This window comes from Diospyros lotus, chromosome 10 (genome assembly GCF_014633365.1).
Source record: "Diospyros lotus cultivar Yz01 chromosome 10, ASM1463336v1, whole genome shotgun sequence".
Classification (NCBI taxonomy): domain Eukaryota; kingdom Viridiplantae; phylum Streptophyta; class Magnoliopsida; order Ericales; family Ebenaceae; genus Diospyros; species Diospyros lotus.
In genome coordinates this window covers 10,151,391-10,168,309 of record NC_068347.1, presented here as the reverse complement: position 1 = coordinate 10,168,309, position 16,919 = coordinate 10,151,391, and the positions used below count along the sequence as shown (strand labels likewise).

Below are 16,919 nucleotides of genomic sequence, written 5' to 3'. Positions count from 1 at the left end.
AAATATTATATCAGAGAGAAAAAAATTTGTCTTTGATTCCGAAACAAAATTTTCTATCTTTAAAGTCGTCTCTAAAAGAAATTTCATTTATTTTGGTGATCTATCTCAAAATATGTCTTTATTAGAGATGAAATGTTTTCCATCTCAAAATTTATTTTTGTTAGAGATGAAATATATATATATATATATTTTGCTTTTCTATTCTTTACTCTGCTCATTCTCTTGTCAGCAAGCGCTAATTTCATTGACTAAAGAATATAAATCTCGAGTTTACAAGAAATTGATTAATGTTGTTTTGGACTCAATCCTCCGAGCAACATCAATGTCCAATTTTCCCCTTATTGCTTTCTCTTGGGAAGCTCGACGCTATTGTCCAAAGCATCATGCTATTGGTACCTCTTGCATGCAAAATGATAAAAATATCCATCGCGCCTTATCGTTTTGTCTCATTGCCTTGTGTCGCCTCACTGTCTTGGGTGAGGGCTATTTTAATCATGCACCTCATCGTCTCACACCGTCTCACCTTAGATGAGGGGCATTTTAGATATTTTAGTTACATTATGTAACCCATGATGTAACCCGTGATGTACCAATAACATTTTCTTTATCCAAATACTTTTCTTGTTATCCCTTTTGCCAACTTTAAAATGGAAATCTTGAAACCCACTCCTCTCACTTGGTAGTTTTCCCCCTAGATATTACAACCCAAAATCTTCATCGACTTGGATCATTGCGATTCCAAGTTCATCAAAATCTTAATTTCATGCATGTTCACCCCTAATAGGATTTTTTTTCTTCTCTCTCCTCGATGCAATTTCTCCGGGATGTTTTAGGTTTCTCACATAAATGATATAGCAAAAAAAATTTGATTCGTTGTCCTTTTTCAACTTTTAAGTACAGACTCAATATCACGGTTCGTATTAGTAGTTAACGATAGAGATTAATAGAGGGGGACAACATTAGTGATCCAGATGTAATTAAAATTTGATCACAATCATAATTTTGAGTTTTAATTTCACTTAAGAGATGTAATATAAAATGTGTAGACATTTTGTTTCACGTAGATATACATGGAATTGGGACAACACTGTTGGAGTACTTAATGAGTAGTACATGTTAGTTACCATATATATATATATATTCTCCACGCCAAATTTGCATAAAGGTCAAGATGGCCGAGTTGGTCTAAGGCGCCAGTTTCAGGTACTGGTCCGAAAGGGCATGGGTTCGAATCCCATTCTTGACAAAAAAAAAACATACCTTTTTTAAGTCAACAACCCATTTCGCGTGATGTTATATTTCTTTTTGAATGAATGCCGTCAGCGACAAGACACCTCAGCCTCCCAAAGCTATGAAAAATACATCCTCGATCTCCATCTTAATTATTATCATCACATATCAGGTGTTAAAAGAAACTGATCAATATATATGTAGATATTGCAAAAAATCACTCGCTCTGCCCATTTGCCCCCTTCAAGTATGGTCTTCACAATTCATTGGCAAAGCCCAATTTCTTCAATGAAGATCAAAGACAAGTGTGCTCACAATCCCCATCTTCACTGGTTAATTTGAACATCTAAACTGCAATAATTTCAGGCCAAAACTTCACATAATAAGATAAAAGACTTAATACGCTAGCTGTATTCACCACCTCAACCATGGGAACATGAGGATGCACTCGCCTTCTCGCATCCCCCAAGCACTCCCTCTCTTCTCAGCTTCTCTTCCTTAGCCTTTCTGCAAAAGATCACCCAAGCATTGACTTCCAGCGCCACGCAGATCCCAATCAACGTCGACAGACTCAAACAATACCCCAATTTCGCATAAGACCTACTCTCTCCCATCACCTCAAATCCCTGGAAAACATTCACCACTCCAAGCACCACACATGCGTACCCAACAAAATGGTGGTATGATTTCCAGTACTTCCTGAACTTGGTGGTTGTCTTGGGCCTGAACAGCAACGCCAGAGTCTGAAGACTCCCAAGGGTAAACGCCGCGAAGCCAAGCTTCCGGTGAATCCCGTAAACCTGCCCCGGTGAGAGCTCGCCAAGTCTTATTCCAATGGCGAACCCTACGGTTCCTAGGAAAAATGCCAAGAGTTGGACGCCTGCGTGGACGTAAAACCATGTAGGCCCTAGGGCTTGGATGTGTCGGAGGTACCTATTAAACATAAAAATCGTAATAATATAAAAGTTAAGTTTCCTTTCTCCCTATATATGTATGTATGTATGTATGTATATATAGGCTATAGCAGCTCAGGGCTTAATTAATTGCAGAAAGATAGAAAATTTTGAAAAATGTTATCTGTAACAGAATGAAATTTTAGAAATTTTTTAGATGAGATCTTAGTTAATAATTTATTAGTACCGGGCAGTGACCGCTCCAATTGGTAGCAGGATTCCCCAGGAGAAGCCATTGATGATGCCATGAACGACTTTCAGCGTCCTGAGGTTGCTGTGTCCGGCCGCTTCGGTTCCGGACATGACATCGACGGTGGCGACGGAAGAAAGGTCGTTGATGGTGGTTGGGTGGATGGTTGGGGAGTAGCCTTGGACGTAGAGGCCGCGGTTCCAAACGTGATGGATCTTGGTCTTGTTGGGAACTAGTTTCACCGTGGCGTAGATTTCAACGGCGGCGCCGTCATGGACAGTGGCCAACCGACCGCCGTACAGGGTGGCTGACGAGGACAGGAGGTGGATGTCAAGAGGGCGAGAAAGGAGGGGGTTCCTCTGGAGCTTCACAGAAGGGTCAATTATGTAGGGGAGGAGGACCAGTTGGCCGGAGTTGGGGTCCGGGAAGGCGATCAGGGCCCGGGTTCCTGTCATCTCGGCGGAGGTAGGGTTGATGCCCCATCCGACCCAGCCGGAGGGGGATATGAAGCTTCCGGAAAACACCATGTCCAAGGTAGCATTATGGGCGTGGAAGGTCCAGGCTATGGAGGCTTGCTGGGACGTCAGTGTCATGCATTTCTGGAAGGTTCTGGTGGCGGTGCTGGTGCTGCAGTGGCCGTAAACCGCAGTGTCGTGGTGGGGAGACAGGAGAAAGAGAAGCAGCAAGAGGAGAAGCATGGCAGTGGAAGAAATTAAGCTGAAAAGGGGTCTTGATCAGAGAAATAAAGAGAAGTTTCTGTTAACTATATATATATATATATATATATATGAATATTTACGTTCATATATGTTTGTTGTATTGAGAGATGATGATTCTTTGTGGATAACGAAAGTAATGGGGACGTGTAATGAGTAGTGAGAGGGGGGGAATGAATTGCCTAACTGTGGCGCGTGCTTCGCTTTGAAGTTAAGCAATTCTTGAGTTGGTTTGGTGGGGTGCGGGATGAAATAAAGGTCTGGGATTAAATCATTGTCGACGACAATGGAGGCTTCTGCTGCAAAACAAAGTCTTCTTCAACTCCTAATTAAGCGCTGTTTATTTGACTAGTTTTTGTGGAGTCTCAAACCCCATCCAAACCAAATTAAACCATATGAGTAATTACTTTTACTTTATAATCAGTACTGAAATACTATTTGATCGGATTAGAGGGAGATAGATCGATGGATATATATGCAACCAACTCCTAGCCAGTGGCAGCATTGTTGATGGGCTAAGTGGTAAGTGTCCGTCATCAGTTTGCTTGGTATTCGACTCCGGGAACAATATTTGATCTCGACTAGTTTCACTTTCAATTGAACTAATTGGGTGTCTTTCTATATAATATAATGAATTGATTTGTGTTTATTTGGAGGGGGAATTGATGTACAACTGAAGTTAAGAATTATAATGGGGGGAGGGGGGGTTTAACTTGCACGTCAAGAATTATGATGATATATAATTTAAGTTGGGTTAATTGATGTTGATTTTTTCTATTATTCAGTTTTTATGGTCGATTTGGGTATTTTTTGCATTTATTTGATTAATTCAATTAAATTTTTGACATATATTCGATTATTTTGATTTCAACATTTTGGACCCAACCTCGACAAAAGACACGAGCTTAAATCCCTTGCGGGTAGCTCAAGTGGTCAAATACACAAGATTTAGATATTGGATATGTCAATATTGTGTGTTTGAATTCTGAACAATATAGTTCGTATCAGCAGTTGTTACATGAGGGGTCACAGGCACAAATCTTTGACCCGGGCTTACCTGGTCTCCAGTTGTTACTCGATTGATTAGAACTCGTAGGTTATAGGAACTAAAGTGACTCTTTTTATCAAAAACTTAAGTATTGGAATTTCTTTCGATATTTACTATATATGTAAAAGAAAAAGAAGAAGAAAAAAAAAGCTGCCAATTGAAAATGCCCAAAAAAGGGTTACTGGAGATTTGAGGAATCAAAGCTCGTATTGAAGATACAATGCATCCATCCAATCCAAGCATTAATAGCCTTCAAATCAAATGTTAACCACATTGATTACAAGATCTTTTGTCACTCTTTTGAAATCCATTTGGCATTGGCGACGACAAAATATGTTCCAAATAGCCATTGCAAAATTATCACAAAAATCTTCAATTGTCACCCAAAGCTCCATTTAACTTTCAACCTATATATGTGACCCAAACAAATGCATTGCATAATATAATCCAATTAGTGTCACATTATTTTATTTATTTTATAATCTTTATTCAGAAATTAATTAAATTTGCGACGATAGTATCTAAGATGCATCACCATATCTCTTCCTCAATACGAGCACTTGTAAAAATGTGTGCGATTTGTTCCCTTGACATAGTCTTTAACACTCAAATTAGTATAATAAATGTGTAGGAATGCTAAGAGTTTGGTTTATTTGTAAAGATTTCATTATATAGGTAAAAGGGGATCGATACACAGAGTTATCAATCTCAGAAATTCTCAATCTCGATCATCTTGAGTTGGAGGAGTATTCATTGGATAAAATAAAGATAATGTCAAGCCTTGTTTCTCTAAAGATGAAAAGAGCTGATATATTCAGAGTTCACCTTCAATACTCCCATGTTCAATTATCTCAAGTTGTTAAAAAAATTTATCGAACTTAAAAAGAGATAATGTCAATGTCAGATTTTTTAAAAATTAGGTGAGACGATAAAGATAAACGTTATTCTTGAACTTTTTAAAAATTAGATGAGTTAAATATTTGAAATTATCTCCAATTACTCTTGTGATAGACGATCTTGGGTTAACAGAAATTGACTCGAACTAGATAGGCATAGATGCTACTCTTGGATTCGAAGGATGAGAATATATGTTTTAGATGGTAGTAGTTATTCTTTAAAACTAAAGTTGATGAGGAGACATGTTATCTCCCTATTGGTTATTGATAGGGACAAGTGGGGTGGAATGGGACTTACTCATCTTCCTGGATGGCTAGTGGTTTCCATCTTTTTTTTTTTTTTTGATATTTCTCCATCAATTTGTCATTAAAATGACTCGTTATTTGCCAACTAAAATTTTATTTTTTTTAATCCATTTAGTGGCATAAAAAATTGTAACAAATATCATCATAATATAAATAGATAAAAAGGTTTTTCTTATTTATTTTATGTTATTTTTTTAGTAATTATAAGTATTTTTATTAATATGATTTTTTATGCCATTGTTATTAATATGTCGATCTATTTGTATAGATTTATATATTTATATATATTTTATGAGATTGACTATTTTCAATTCAAATTAGTAACTTTTTATTCTTATATATTTCATTAAAGTGTCTATTTAAAACATAGTGTATAAGCATAAATAATTGTTAAATATGTCTCAGGACACAAATCAAGTAATTGAATCATGATAAGTTGGGATTCCTATCAGTAAATCATGGATTCGACTCCTTATCCTACGCAGTAAGACAAAATCTCTACCTACGATTTACTTTTTTTGTCGAAATCGAAAGCACGAGTGATGAAAGACCGCGTAAAGGCAGTAATTTTAAGAATTGTTAAAGATAATTAATTTTTCATACCCGGAGGACAAAAAAAACAAGTGTAATCCAAATTAAAAGTAGTTTTATTCTTATTTTTATTTATTTTATAAAAAAATATAATTATTTAAGAATAAAGAAAAATAAAAATAAAAATAAAAATGGAACCATGGGCTAGCCAATTGGGCAGGCAGCCTATGGGTTGCTGGCCTCACAAGAAAAAGGGAGAGGCAGGCCCATTAGGGAGAAAGCTCTAGCCTTCTCTCTCTTCCCCCCTTTAGCAGAGCTACCCCGTCGGAAGAACGAAGCGCCGCGGCTGTTGCCGTCATCTTCAAACTCCACCAATCTCGCTCATCGCCACCGTCTTCTTCAAACCCCACCGTACTGCTCCACTTCGCTGCCGTCGCTCCTCCATTCTTCTATATCTCTCCAATCACCCTAACTCTATGCTTCTCAGGAATGAAGGAAAATGAGATCTAGAGTCCCGGTGAAGGAAATCGGAAAGGAGATCTTGGAGATGGCAGTCACCTGTGGTTACGAAGGTGGCTTCTTGTGGCGGTAAGGGATAGCGGCGGCTGAGAGAGAGAGAGAGAGACCAATGAGGGAGAAGGCGGCGTGGCCATGGTGGTAAATCGGCAAACGGAGTAGGGAGGTAAAGGAGATGGATGCTTCCAAGGTGGAGCAAGCGGCGGTGGTTGTTTACGTTGGTGCTGGTCCTTCAGCCATGACAATCTTGGTCAATTTTTACCTACTTTTATATTTTTAGTAATATAGAGTTTTAATATAACATATAACATGTTATTTAATATAAAATATCGTTAGTGCAATATATTGTTACAATAAGTGTTTAGTTATTAATTGTCTATCTTCTTTAACAAACTAATAATTGAGGGTAATATAACATATAATTTTTAGAAATAAAGGGTAAAAGAAGATGAAACTTGTTATATTGTTTGCGTCGGACAACACGACACGACAACATGTAGAGGATGGATGTGTGAGTCTCATCTCTTAAGGACCACGCCCTTCGTGTCAGATAAATGTTATATTACATAAATAACATAACATTTTTTAGAAGATGATGGGGAAAAAATAGAGTAAGGGATTTGGTGTTTTAGGAAGAGTTTTGGTGAGCTCAGGCTTGGAGCCTTAAAAAAACAGATGGTCACCAAAAAATTTAACTTTTTATGCCACTGGCTCGATAGCGATGACCAATAGCCTTTTTGAGTTGAAAGGAGGAGCCTAGGAGGGAAGGAAAGATGAGACAAAAATGAGAAGGAAGAAGGAAGAAAATGAAAGGAAAAGAATATTACAGGCGACCGAATGACGATTAGAGTTAGAGGACAAGACCGAAAAAGAAGACGAGGAAGAAAGCTATCAAGTGTGTGACGAGTTGAAGTTGCATGTGGGCTGCTGCATGTGTGTGTGTGTGGGCACATGCACTACATGTGCACCATGGAAAAATACATAAAGAAAAAGAAAAAAAAACATAGAAAAGATTTGGAAAAAATAAAAAAAAATTCTAATTTTTTTTTTTTTTTTTTTTTTTTTTGAGACTCGAGACATATACCAAGTTAAATTCAAGATCTGAGAGACCCTCTGACACACAAAACAAGGCATAACATGCAATATTAAAACACCAAATTTCACAAGAATCAATATGAATGGTTATTTTGTTCTTTATTTCATTTTAAGCATATTGAGCATGCATCATCCTCTTTTGGTTGCCTCGTGACATAGTTCATTTTTTGTTTGTTTGTGTCATTATGTACATTTGGCAACAAAACCATGCATGGTAGCCATGCACTAATTAGTGACTAATATGTCGGGATATAAAAAAAAAAAGTGTAAAATAAAAAATTAATACACAGGCCAACCCAACGATAAAAAGGCACAACGGCCCACGGACCAGTCTTGGTAGCGGTGAGGGGCACCCCCCAGCCCAGCCAAGGCTGCTGCAAGGGCACGGAGCTAGCAAAGACGATCATGAGGAAAGACATCCCGATAGCCACTAGAAGTACCCTCCCGTCCCAAGGTTTCTTTGGGAATGGTCACTCAAGAGAAGGGTGAATTGTGTAACACCCCAATTCTCGGAAGGGGCGTTACGTAACGTAAGATTCCGGGGATATATTTTTTTTTTCAATAAACAACAGAAACTTAACATAAATCGTTCCTCGAAGATCCCGTTACACCTTCTCAGTATATCAACTATGAACAATCAATAACTAAGACGGGTTCACCAACACAAATGCGGAAACTAGATCGAAACCTTAACAGGTCATAACTGAAACCACTTTATTTATAATATAAAGCTGAGCCAACGTTTACATGACATTCTCAAAATAAATAACATAACTGAAAGGACATAATGTAAACTATCAGCTAGTCGCCATCACTCCTTGGCAATTCCCTTTCCTTTTACACCGCTGCCTTCACCTGGAATGTTTGAATATTCTAGGGACATAGTCCAAATTAGATGCTGAATCATCTAAGTGAGAGTTCAAAATCACATTTTTCATGAATGAATGCAAGACATGAAATAAACCAATACACCTGGTAAGCCCTAGCCCAAGAGAATCCCTAGCGCTTAACCCTACCACGGGAAAAGAGCAATCTCTCTAAAAGCTATGCCACCATACCGACTCGACGACACGACGCGATTCTAGCTTAAATGGGGCTGCCAACGCATCTCACCAGAATACGTTCCCACCTTAAGCATCCAGGAACCACCACACAATCCCAACTCCAAAATTTTACATGAACCACCTAGTCATCCTAGTGCAACTTCCCTGGCCAAATGGCCTGACACGAAAATCAAGGCGGCTATCCTGATATACTCACCAGCATCAGATACCCCTATTATTCTGTCACGCCCTTGGAGAATTACAGCTACACTATCCAGACAACATCCTAGGCTGACATCCCACATGAACAACACAGTATGGACCACCTAGTCATCCTAGTGCAACTTCCCTGACCAAACGGTCTGGCACGAAAACCAAGGCGACTATCCTGACATGCACACCAGCATCAGATACCCCTAGTATACCGTCACGCCCTTGGAGAATTATGACTACACTATCCAGACAACATCCGAGGCTGACATTCCATACGTACACATAAAAAGCAAGACAATGCCATATTTTACAATTCAATGCATCATATAAACAACAGTTTTATAAAATGTAATGCCAATTTCAAAACATTTAGGGACGAACCTCCCCCATAAAACCAACCGTCACTGGTTACCATTTCAATGCACAAAACCATTTTGCATGAAATCTCCACATGTTCAGATAGAATAAGCACAATAAATCAAGTTTTGGGGGCGAACACTCACCTTGAACGAAACTCTGAACACCTTAAATCTTGTGCCCAACCTCGACTTTTATGTAACTCCTCAAGTATTTTGATCAAACAACCTTCTTACACGCCCTTACGCGCTGCCCAAGTGCTTTGCGCGTGTGATGCTTCGTGTATGCTTAAAAAAACCCTCTATCCACTAAACCCGAAGCTCTCTTATCTGGCACGAACTTCTCACAATTTCGAATAGGAAAGCTTTGGTTATGAACCCTTATTTATAGGTTTTGAAAACTTAGCCACCAAGAAATATATATTTTGCAATCATTTCAAATCTTCCAAAATCTTTTACAATTATTCCAAATCTTCTAAAGATCTTCTACAATCATTGTAAATCTTCCAAGATATTCTGCAATCATTCTAAATCTCCCAAGATATTATATAATCATTACCAAATCTAAATCTTCTAAGATATTCTGCAATCATTACCAAATCTTTCAAGATATTATATAATTATTACCAAATCTTCTAAAATATTCTGCAATCACTATCAAATCTTCCAAGATATTATATAATAATTACCAAATCTTCTAAGATATTCTGCAATCATTGTTATCCAAATCAAATCTTATTCAAATCAAATCATATCCAATCAAATCTTATCCAAATCTTATCTTATCCAATCAAATCTTATCAAATCTTGTCCTTAAAGTCATTATGAGCCTTCATCTTATCTCTAATGTCATCATGAGGCTTCATCTTATCTCTAATGTCATCATGACACTTCATCCTTATCTCTAAAGTCATTTATGAGACTTTTCCTAATCTCTCAAATGCCCCTAATAAAAATGTTTCAATAATTACACTTTGGCCCAAACTTTTGGATAATTGCACTTAGACCCTTTTCAACATGGTCATAGATTAATTTTTAATTGTATTTTAGTCCTTAAAAAATGGACTAATTACGCTAATACCCCTAATTTTTAGGTAAATTACAGTTTTACCCGAACCTCAAAAATTACGATTTTGCCCCTGGCTCAAAAATTAAACTTTTATCTCCAAACATCTACAATCCCTTAAAACATCCTATTTGCTCAAGTATTTGAATCTAAGAATCTCAAGTATTACATCCCTTACGATCATTCGATTTTCTCAACCTGGTAGATAGCTGTATCGGAAACTATTCCCGATCCAACTTCTTTTGATGCCTAAAATCATAACTCATATTACTTGTCATTACCATACTATTTCCCTTAAAAATCTAGGGTCCAGGGTATCTCTCCGGTCGATTCGGTAATTACTTAACTAAATTCTCAAATTGATTTTCAATTCCTTGAACTTACTTAACACTTTGCAACATGGGGTATTACAAATTGAATGATTAAAATTTTTGTAATTTTATTAATAAAAATCCTTGATATATAATTTTATGAAAGCTAAGCTTGTATATGTATAAGTGAGTTTGTTTGAAAATGTTATATTTCAAGTCACAAGATATAACAAGACAAGAGAAAGAATGACAATAGACAACAAACAATATATAGCAGTTCAGTGTATTCTGAACACCTAATCCACTCTCCAAAGTTTAATAACTCTTGGGGTTTTACTAAATCCGACACTAAAGTTTTCCTTAACTCACCTTGAAAAGTATTACACACTTAAATTTTAAACGGTTCTAGGCAACAAATACAATCCACAATAATAATTTAAATAAATGCAAGTATTTTTCCATATTTGGACACAAATGAATCAATCAATATAAATAAATGTATAAGGCAATGATATAAAAAATATTGTAGTAAACTCAGTAGATGGAGATATTCGGATTTGGCTTGAATAGCTTTACTTCATTTGCCTTGAGGCTCTTGGATGGATGGGTAATGAAGTTTGAAACCCTTGGATTTGCTTGAAAATTGGATTGAGAGAGTTTGAGAGCTTGTGTGTTTTAGATTTTCAGAAATGCTAAAACTCTTTCACTATTTGGAGCCCTAAATATTTATAGGCATTGTTGAACAATTTGCACAATAGTAAAAAAAATGACCGTTGGGCTCAGAAAGTCGACTTTCCTAAAAAGGAGTCGACTTCCAAGGCTGAAAGATGACTTCTCCAATCAAGAGTCAACTTCCCAAAAATCAACTCTTAGTTTGATCGACTCTGCATAAATTGCTCTTAGCTAGGTCGATTAAAACTATAAAAAAATCAACTTTTGGTATACCAAGTGTTGACTTTCCAAGGCAAAAGTCGACTTCTTAGTCCAAATTTTGAAAAAATATTTTTTTATGCAATTTATATTTACTTGAGAAATAATTTTAATAGAAAATAATATTTTTGATTATACATATCTTATAAAAAAATTATAAATTAATCAAAAATAATTAGGGTCTACAATTTAAATATTACTTAGAATATCCTTTTATTAATCATCAAAACTTAACTTAGAGATTAAATGGAGCAAGTTGTCTCAACATTCTCCCCATTTTTTATGATGACAAAAACGGGAATTTTTTAAAAGATTAATTTTTTAAAAATATTTTGAGCTCCCCCTTCATTTTATAATATAGTCTCCCCCTTTCAAACATATAAAAAAACATAATAAATGATTATGAAAAGATATTTTGACAAAAATGCTAAGGACCAAATAACCTGATTGCCTAATGCCTAATTAACTTGCATACATGCAATTTCTCATTATATGAAAACTCTCATACTTACATAAAATCTCATTATTCTCCTTATTTTTGTCATATTCAAAAGAGACAATGTTAGTGGGGGCAGGGCCGGACCTTCCATGAGGCCTGTGAGGCAGCTGCCTCAGGGCCCATGAAAATTAATCAATTTGGGGGCCCATAAATTGGAACCCCCTTTTTGGTGAGCCCAGCCGCCCAGCCCAACCGCCCACGATTTTCCCCTTCCCTTCGAAGCTTCGCGGTCTCCCCTGCCCTTCTCGCTCTCGCTTTCGCTGCCCTCTCTCGCTCAATCGCTCTGTAACTGCAAGTCCCTCCGTCCGTCGTCCTCATCCTCGCCTCGCGCCTCGCTTTCGCCGTCGGTCGGTGGCTCGCCCTTGCTCTCCGCTTTCGCCTTTCGCTGCCTCTCTCATTTCGCTGCTCCATCGGTCCGTCAGATCGTCGCCCTCGCTTTCTCGCCTGTCGCCTTTTGCTGCGCCTGCTCGGTCGGCGTCGGCGGTCGCTCGCTAGCCTCGCCCTCGTGGCCGGTCACCGGTGGTCCGGTGGCTCGCTGCCTCGCTCTCGCCTCTCATTCGACAGTCGCTCCAGCCTTGGAGCCTCCAGATTCAATCAGCGTCGGCGACTCAGCGGTCCTTGAAGGCTGAAGCAGATCTGCTTCAGTGCTTCTCCAGAAGATCTACTTAGCTTATCTTCATTTCATTGCTTCAACTTTTTCAGCGGTTAGTTTTTCTTTCACGAATCATTTTCATTTCGTTTCGTTTGTGATACATTGGAGATTTGGATTATTTGATAGCTTTGTGATACATTGGAGATTTGGATTATTTGATAGCTGATTCATTTCGTTTCGTTTGTGATACATTGGAGATTTGGATTATTTGATAGCTGATTCATTTCGTTTCATTTGTGATACTGATACATTGGAGATTTGGATTATTTGATAGCTGCCTATGTGTCTATTTTATTGATGTTGGCTAACTTGGCTTTATTGGTGGTGGCTGAATCTGGTAAAATAAAATTTAATTTTATTGTTGTCTTTATTTTGTTTATATACATGATAATTGTTTTATTCTTAGAAATTGTAATTAGAGTCTAGAGATGCTTGGTTCATTTTATTCTTCTTATTATTACAAGTTGAGATAAAAATTAAGTTTAACATTATTATTGCTTAAGTGTGTCGTGTGATGTCATAATATTTTTTTTCTTTTGACTTTTGTTAGGTTTAAGCAATAGTTACAAATCATGCCTCCTAAACATATGTCTGGAGCTCAAAAAAGAAAAAGAAAACAGAGGGAAGAAGTATTAGTTCAATATCAAGCCGGTGATATGTTTAAATACTTTAATAGCAGCAAAGTAACACAGAGAGAAGAAATAGTTGAAAACTTGGGTGAAACTTCAATAGAGGAACAAGAAACTTGGAATGATAATGTCAATGATCAAGGAGACTTAGTTGATGAATTGAATGAAGACAAAGATGATCACGTTGATGTCAATGAATCAAATGAGAAAGAAGAAGACAATGTTCAACATAAAGATTTATTGATTAATTTTTATGATCCAGGGTGTTGGGATAAAATTGACCAAAATATGAGAGATTTGTTAGTAGAGAGGGGTCCAAAAAGAGTTGATGGAATCTTGTTTCCTAAAGATAGTAGTGGTAGGCATTTTGAATTATCACAATATAAGCGAGTATTGCTCAATGGGGAAACAAATGACAGGAGATGGCTAGTATATTCAGTTCATTTGGACAAGGTTTTTTGCTTTTGCTGTAAGTTATTCAAGACTCAAAAAACAATGAGTAAAATTGGTCCGTTGGGAAATTAAGGATACAGAGATTGGCATAATATGGGTCGAGGCCTTAAAAATCATGAAGCAAGTAAGGAGCATATAGATTGCATGACTAGTTGGATTGAATTAGAAACAAGACTGAGTAAAAATAAGACAATTGATCAAAGTGTGCAGATTGAAATCAATAAAGAAAGAGAACACTGGAGACAAGTGTTGAAGAGGATAATAGCTGTTGTGCAAAGATTGGCAAAAAATAACTTGGCATTTCGAGGAGATTGTGAGAAGTTGTATGTAGAAAACAATGGTCTTTTTTTGCAAATGATTGAAACGATTGCTGAGTTTGATCCGATTATGAAGGAGCACATTCGACGTATTCAAGCACATGAGACTCATTATACATATTTGGGCCCTAAAATTCAAAATGAATTGATACAAATGTTGGCAAATGAGGTAAAAAGTTCAATTCTTAGAAAAGTTAAGCAAGCAAAATATTTTTCGGTCATATTAGATTGTACGCCAGATGTTAGTCATGAGGAGCAAATGTCCCTTGTAATACGATGTGTGGATTATTCAACAAACTCTGTAATGGTAGAAGAATATTGGGTAGAATTTTTAAAGGTTGATGATACATCAGGGCTTGGACTTTTTACTGAGCTTAAAAACATGTTGACCAATCTTGAGCTGGACATTGATGATATAAGAGGTCAGGGGTATGACAATGGGTCTAATATAAAAGGGAAGCATAAAGGTGTACAGATAAGATTACTTGAAATAAATCTGAGGGCTTTTTATACTCCATGTGGTTGTCATAGTCTTAATTTGACTTTATGTGATATGGCAAATTGTTGTCCTAAAGCTATGTCATTTGTTGGAGTGATACAACGCATCTATACATTGTTTTCTTCATCTACCAAGCGATGGAAAATTTTCAAAGATCATGTGAAAGGTCTTACACTTAAGCCATTGTCACAAACACGTTGGGAAAGTCATGTTGAAAGTGTGAGGCCTATAAAAGAGCAAACTGTACAAATAATAGATGCTTTATTTGATTTGGTAGATACTAGTGAAGATCCTAAAACAAAGAGCGAAGCTGAGTCCTTAGCAACACATGAACTTCAGAATTTTGAGTTTTTGCTTGGCATGGTAATTTGGTACAAGTTGTTGCATGCAATCAACATTGTAAGTAAATTCCTTCAAGCTGAAAATATGGATATTGATGTTGCTATCAGTCTTTTAGAAGGACTTCTTTTGTTTCTTGATGACTATAGAGAATCTGGGTTTGATAAGGCCATGGTTGAAGCGAAACAAATAGCAAATGAAATAGGAGTTGAAGCTGTATTTCGAGAAAAACGTATGATTCGAAGAAAGAAACAGTTTGATGAGGATGGCAGTGATGAGATAACACAATCAGCAGAAGATTCTTTTAGAGTAAATTATTTTCTCTTCATAATTGATCGAGCTCGTTCTTCATTTCAAACTAGATTTGAACAATTTAAAAAATATGAGGAAACATTTGGATTTTTGTTTAATTTGGAGAGGTTGAAGTGTGCTGATGATGATACTTTATTGGGGTCTTGTAAGAATCTTGAAAAATCCTTGACGCATAATGGTCATTCTGATATTGATGGAGATGATTTGTTTTTGGAGTTGACAATCTTGAAATACTCTTTACTGAAAGAAACAAAAAAAGCAATTGATGTGGTGAACTATTTGAAGAGAATGGATGGGTGTTTCCCAAATGCTTGTGTAGCGTACAGAATTTTGTTAACTATACCAGTTACAGTTGCATCTGCAGAAAGAAGTTTCTCCAAGTTGAAGTTGATCAAGACTTATCTCCGCTCAACTATGTCACAAGATAGATTGAATGGATTGGCTATGTTGTCTATTGAGAAAAAAATGTTAGAACAGCTTGATTATGTAAACTTGATTGATATTTTTGCCTCCAAAACTGTAAGGAGAGTAGTTTTTAATTGATAATTTAGAAAATTTTCAATTTTATTCTTTGATATGGTATAAATATTTATTTATTTATTTTATATTTTATTATAAAAAAATAAATTTTAAATATACTCTATGATTCGGGGGCCCATTTTTACATTTCGTCGCAGGGCCCCCAAATCTCAGGTACGGCACTGAGTGGGGGAATAAAGATGTAAGCATATAAACCATGAGAGAAAGTATCCAAGCATAATATTGATAAAAGTAACAAGTTTATAATGAATAAAATAATTTTCGGAATATACATCATCATGAGGCATAAAGCAGTATATGAAAGACAACCCCCCCCCCCCCCCCAAAAAAAAAAAAAAAAAGTGATATCATAAGCAGCATTGCATACAAAAAATAGTAGAGATGTTGTCCCAAATACAAAAGAGAACCTAGCTAGGCATATCTAGGTGGTGAAGAAACCCATGCCGGAGAGTCATCGAGCTGGTTCAGACGACGGGGAAGACGACTGTCGATGACTCGAAAGATATCATGTAACATGTCGGTCGCCGAGATCTGAAGATCGATCAGGGAACTCCGAACTTTCTAAAGTTCATCATGTGGAGCGGCATGATCAGTTGCGAGCTGGTCTAAATGATCATGATAAATATGGTAGATGAAGGAGGTGGCAGAGAAATAGATGGCGAACCAACCATCATAGTGGATTAAAGAAGAGGTTTCAAAATTTTGTAACTCCTCCACTAATCTCCTACAATATCTCTCCATGAACACTCTTTCTCTCTCTTATTCAAACCTATTCATTTTGGCTTTATTTTTCTTTTGGTGTGCCGTGTATAAGAATATACATATTCTAAAAATTTCAAGCTTGCTTGCTTGCAAAAAGGGTTGTAACATGCACAGTAAGAAAAGAGAGAAATTTTGTTTGATTGAAACAAATTTTGGAGTGTTCAAGTCTTTAACCGAATTCAAGTATTAAAGGGAAAAGATAAATCCTAGTAGATTTATTTTTCTCAATTCTTATCCCTTTCCTCTGTAGTGATTAGGGGTTTTCTTTGGAATCGTTTTGCATTGATCACCATTTGAGGCCAAACGTGTAAGCGACTTACAATTGGGTGACATCCGAGAACGATAGTTGCAATCGAATCTTCGCTACGAAGGTAACAGTTTTTAACCTTGTATAATATTTAGATTTCGTAATCTTTCAACATGAACATGTTTTAACAATGATCCTGGCTTAGGTTTTAAGAAAATTTTGATTTTATCCACTGCGTTTTTTAATCAAGAATTATTTTTAACTGGCTTA

The 16,919-nt window shown here is 36.6% G+C and overlaps 1 protein-coding gene and 1 non-coding gene across 2 annotated transcripts; one reads left to right on the top strand and one right to left on the bottom strand.

Moving 5' to 3' along the window:
* Nucleotides 1-995: 995 nt before the first annotated feature.
* Nucleotides 996-3,140, bottom strand: LOC127811039 (cytochrome b561 and DOMON domain-containing protein At2g04850). Its single transcript, XM_052350723.1, has 2 exons — nt 2,371-3,140; nt 996-2,163 (listed from the first exon to the last, which is right to left on the bottom strand). Exons 1-2 carry the CDS (start codon nt 3,069-3,071, stop codon nt 1,653-1,655), a joined length of 1,212 nt encoding a protein of 403 aa, XP_052206683.1. The 5' UTR covers nt 3,072-3,140; the 3' UTR covers nt 996-1,652.
* Nucleotides 1,166-1,246, top strand: TRNAL-CAG (transfer RNA leucine (anticodon CAG)). The gene has a single exon. It is a non-coding gene; the product is annotated as a tRNA-Leu (tRNA).
* Nucleotides 3,141-16,919: the final 13,779 nt, after the last annotated feature.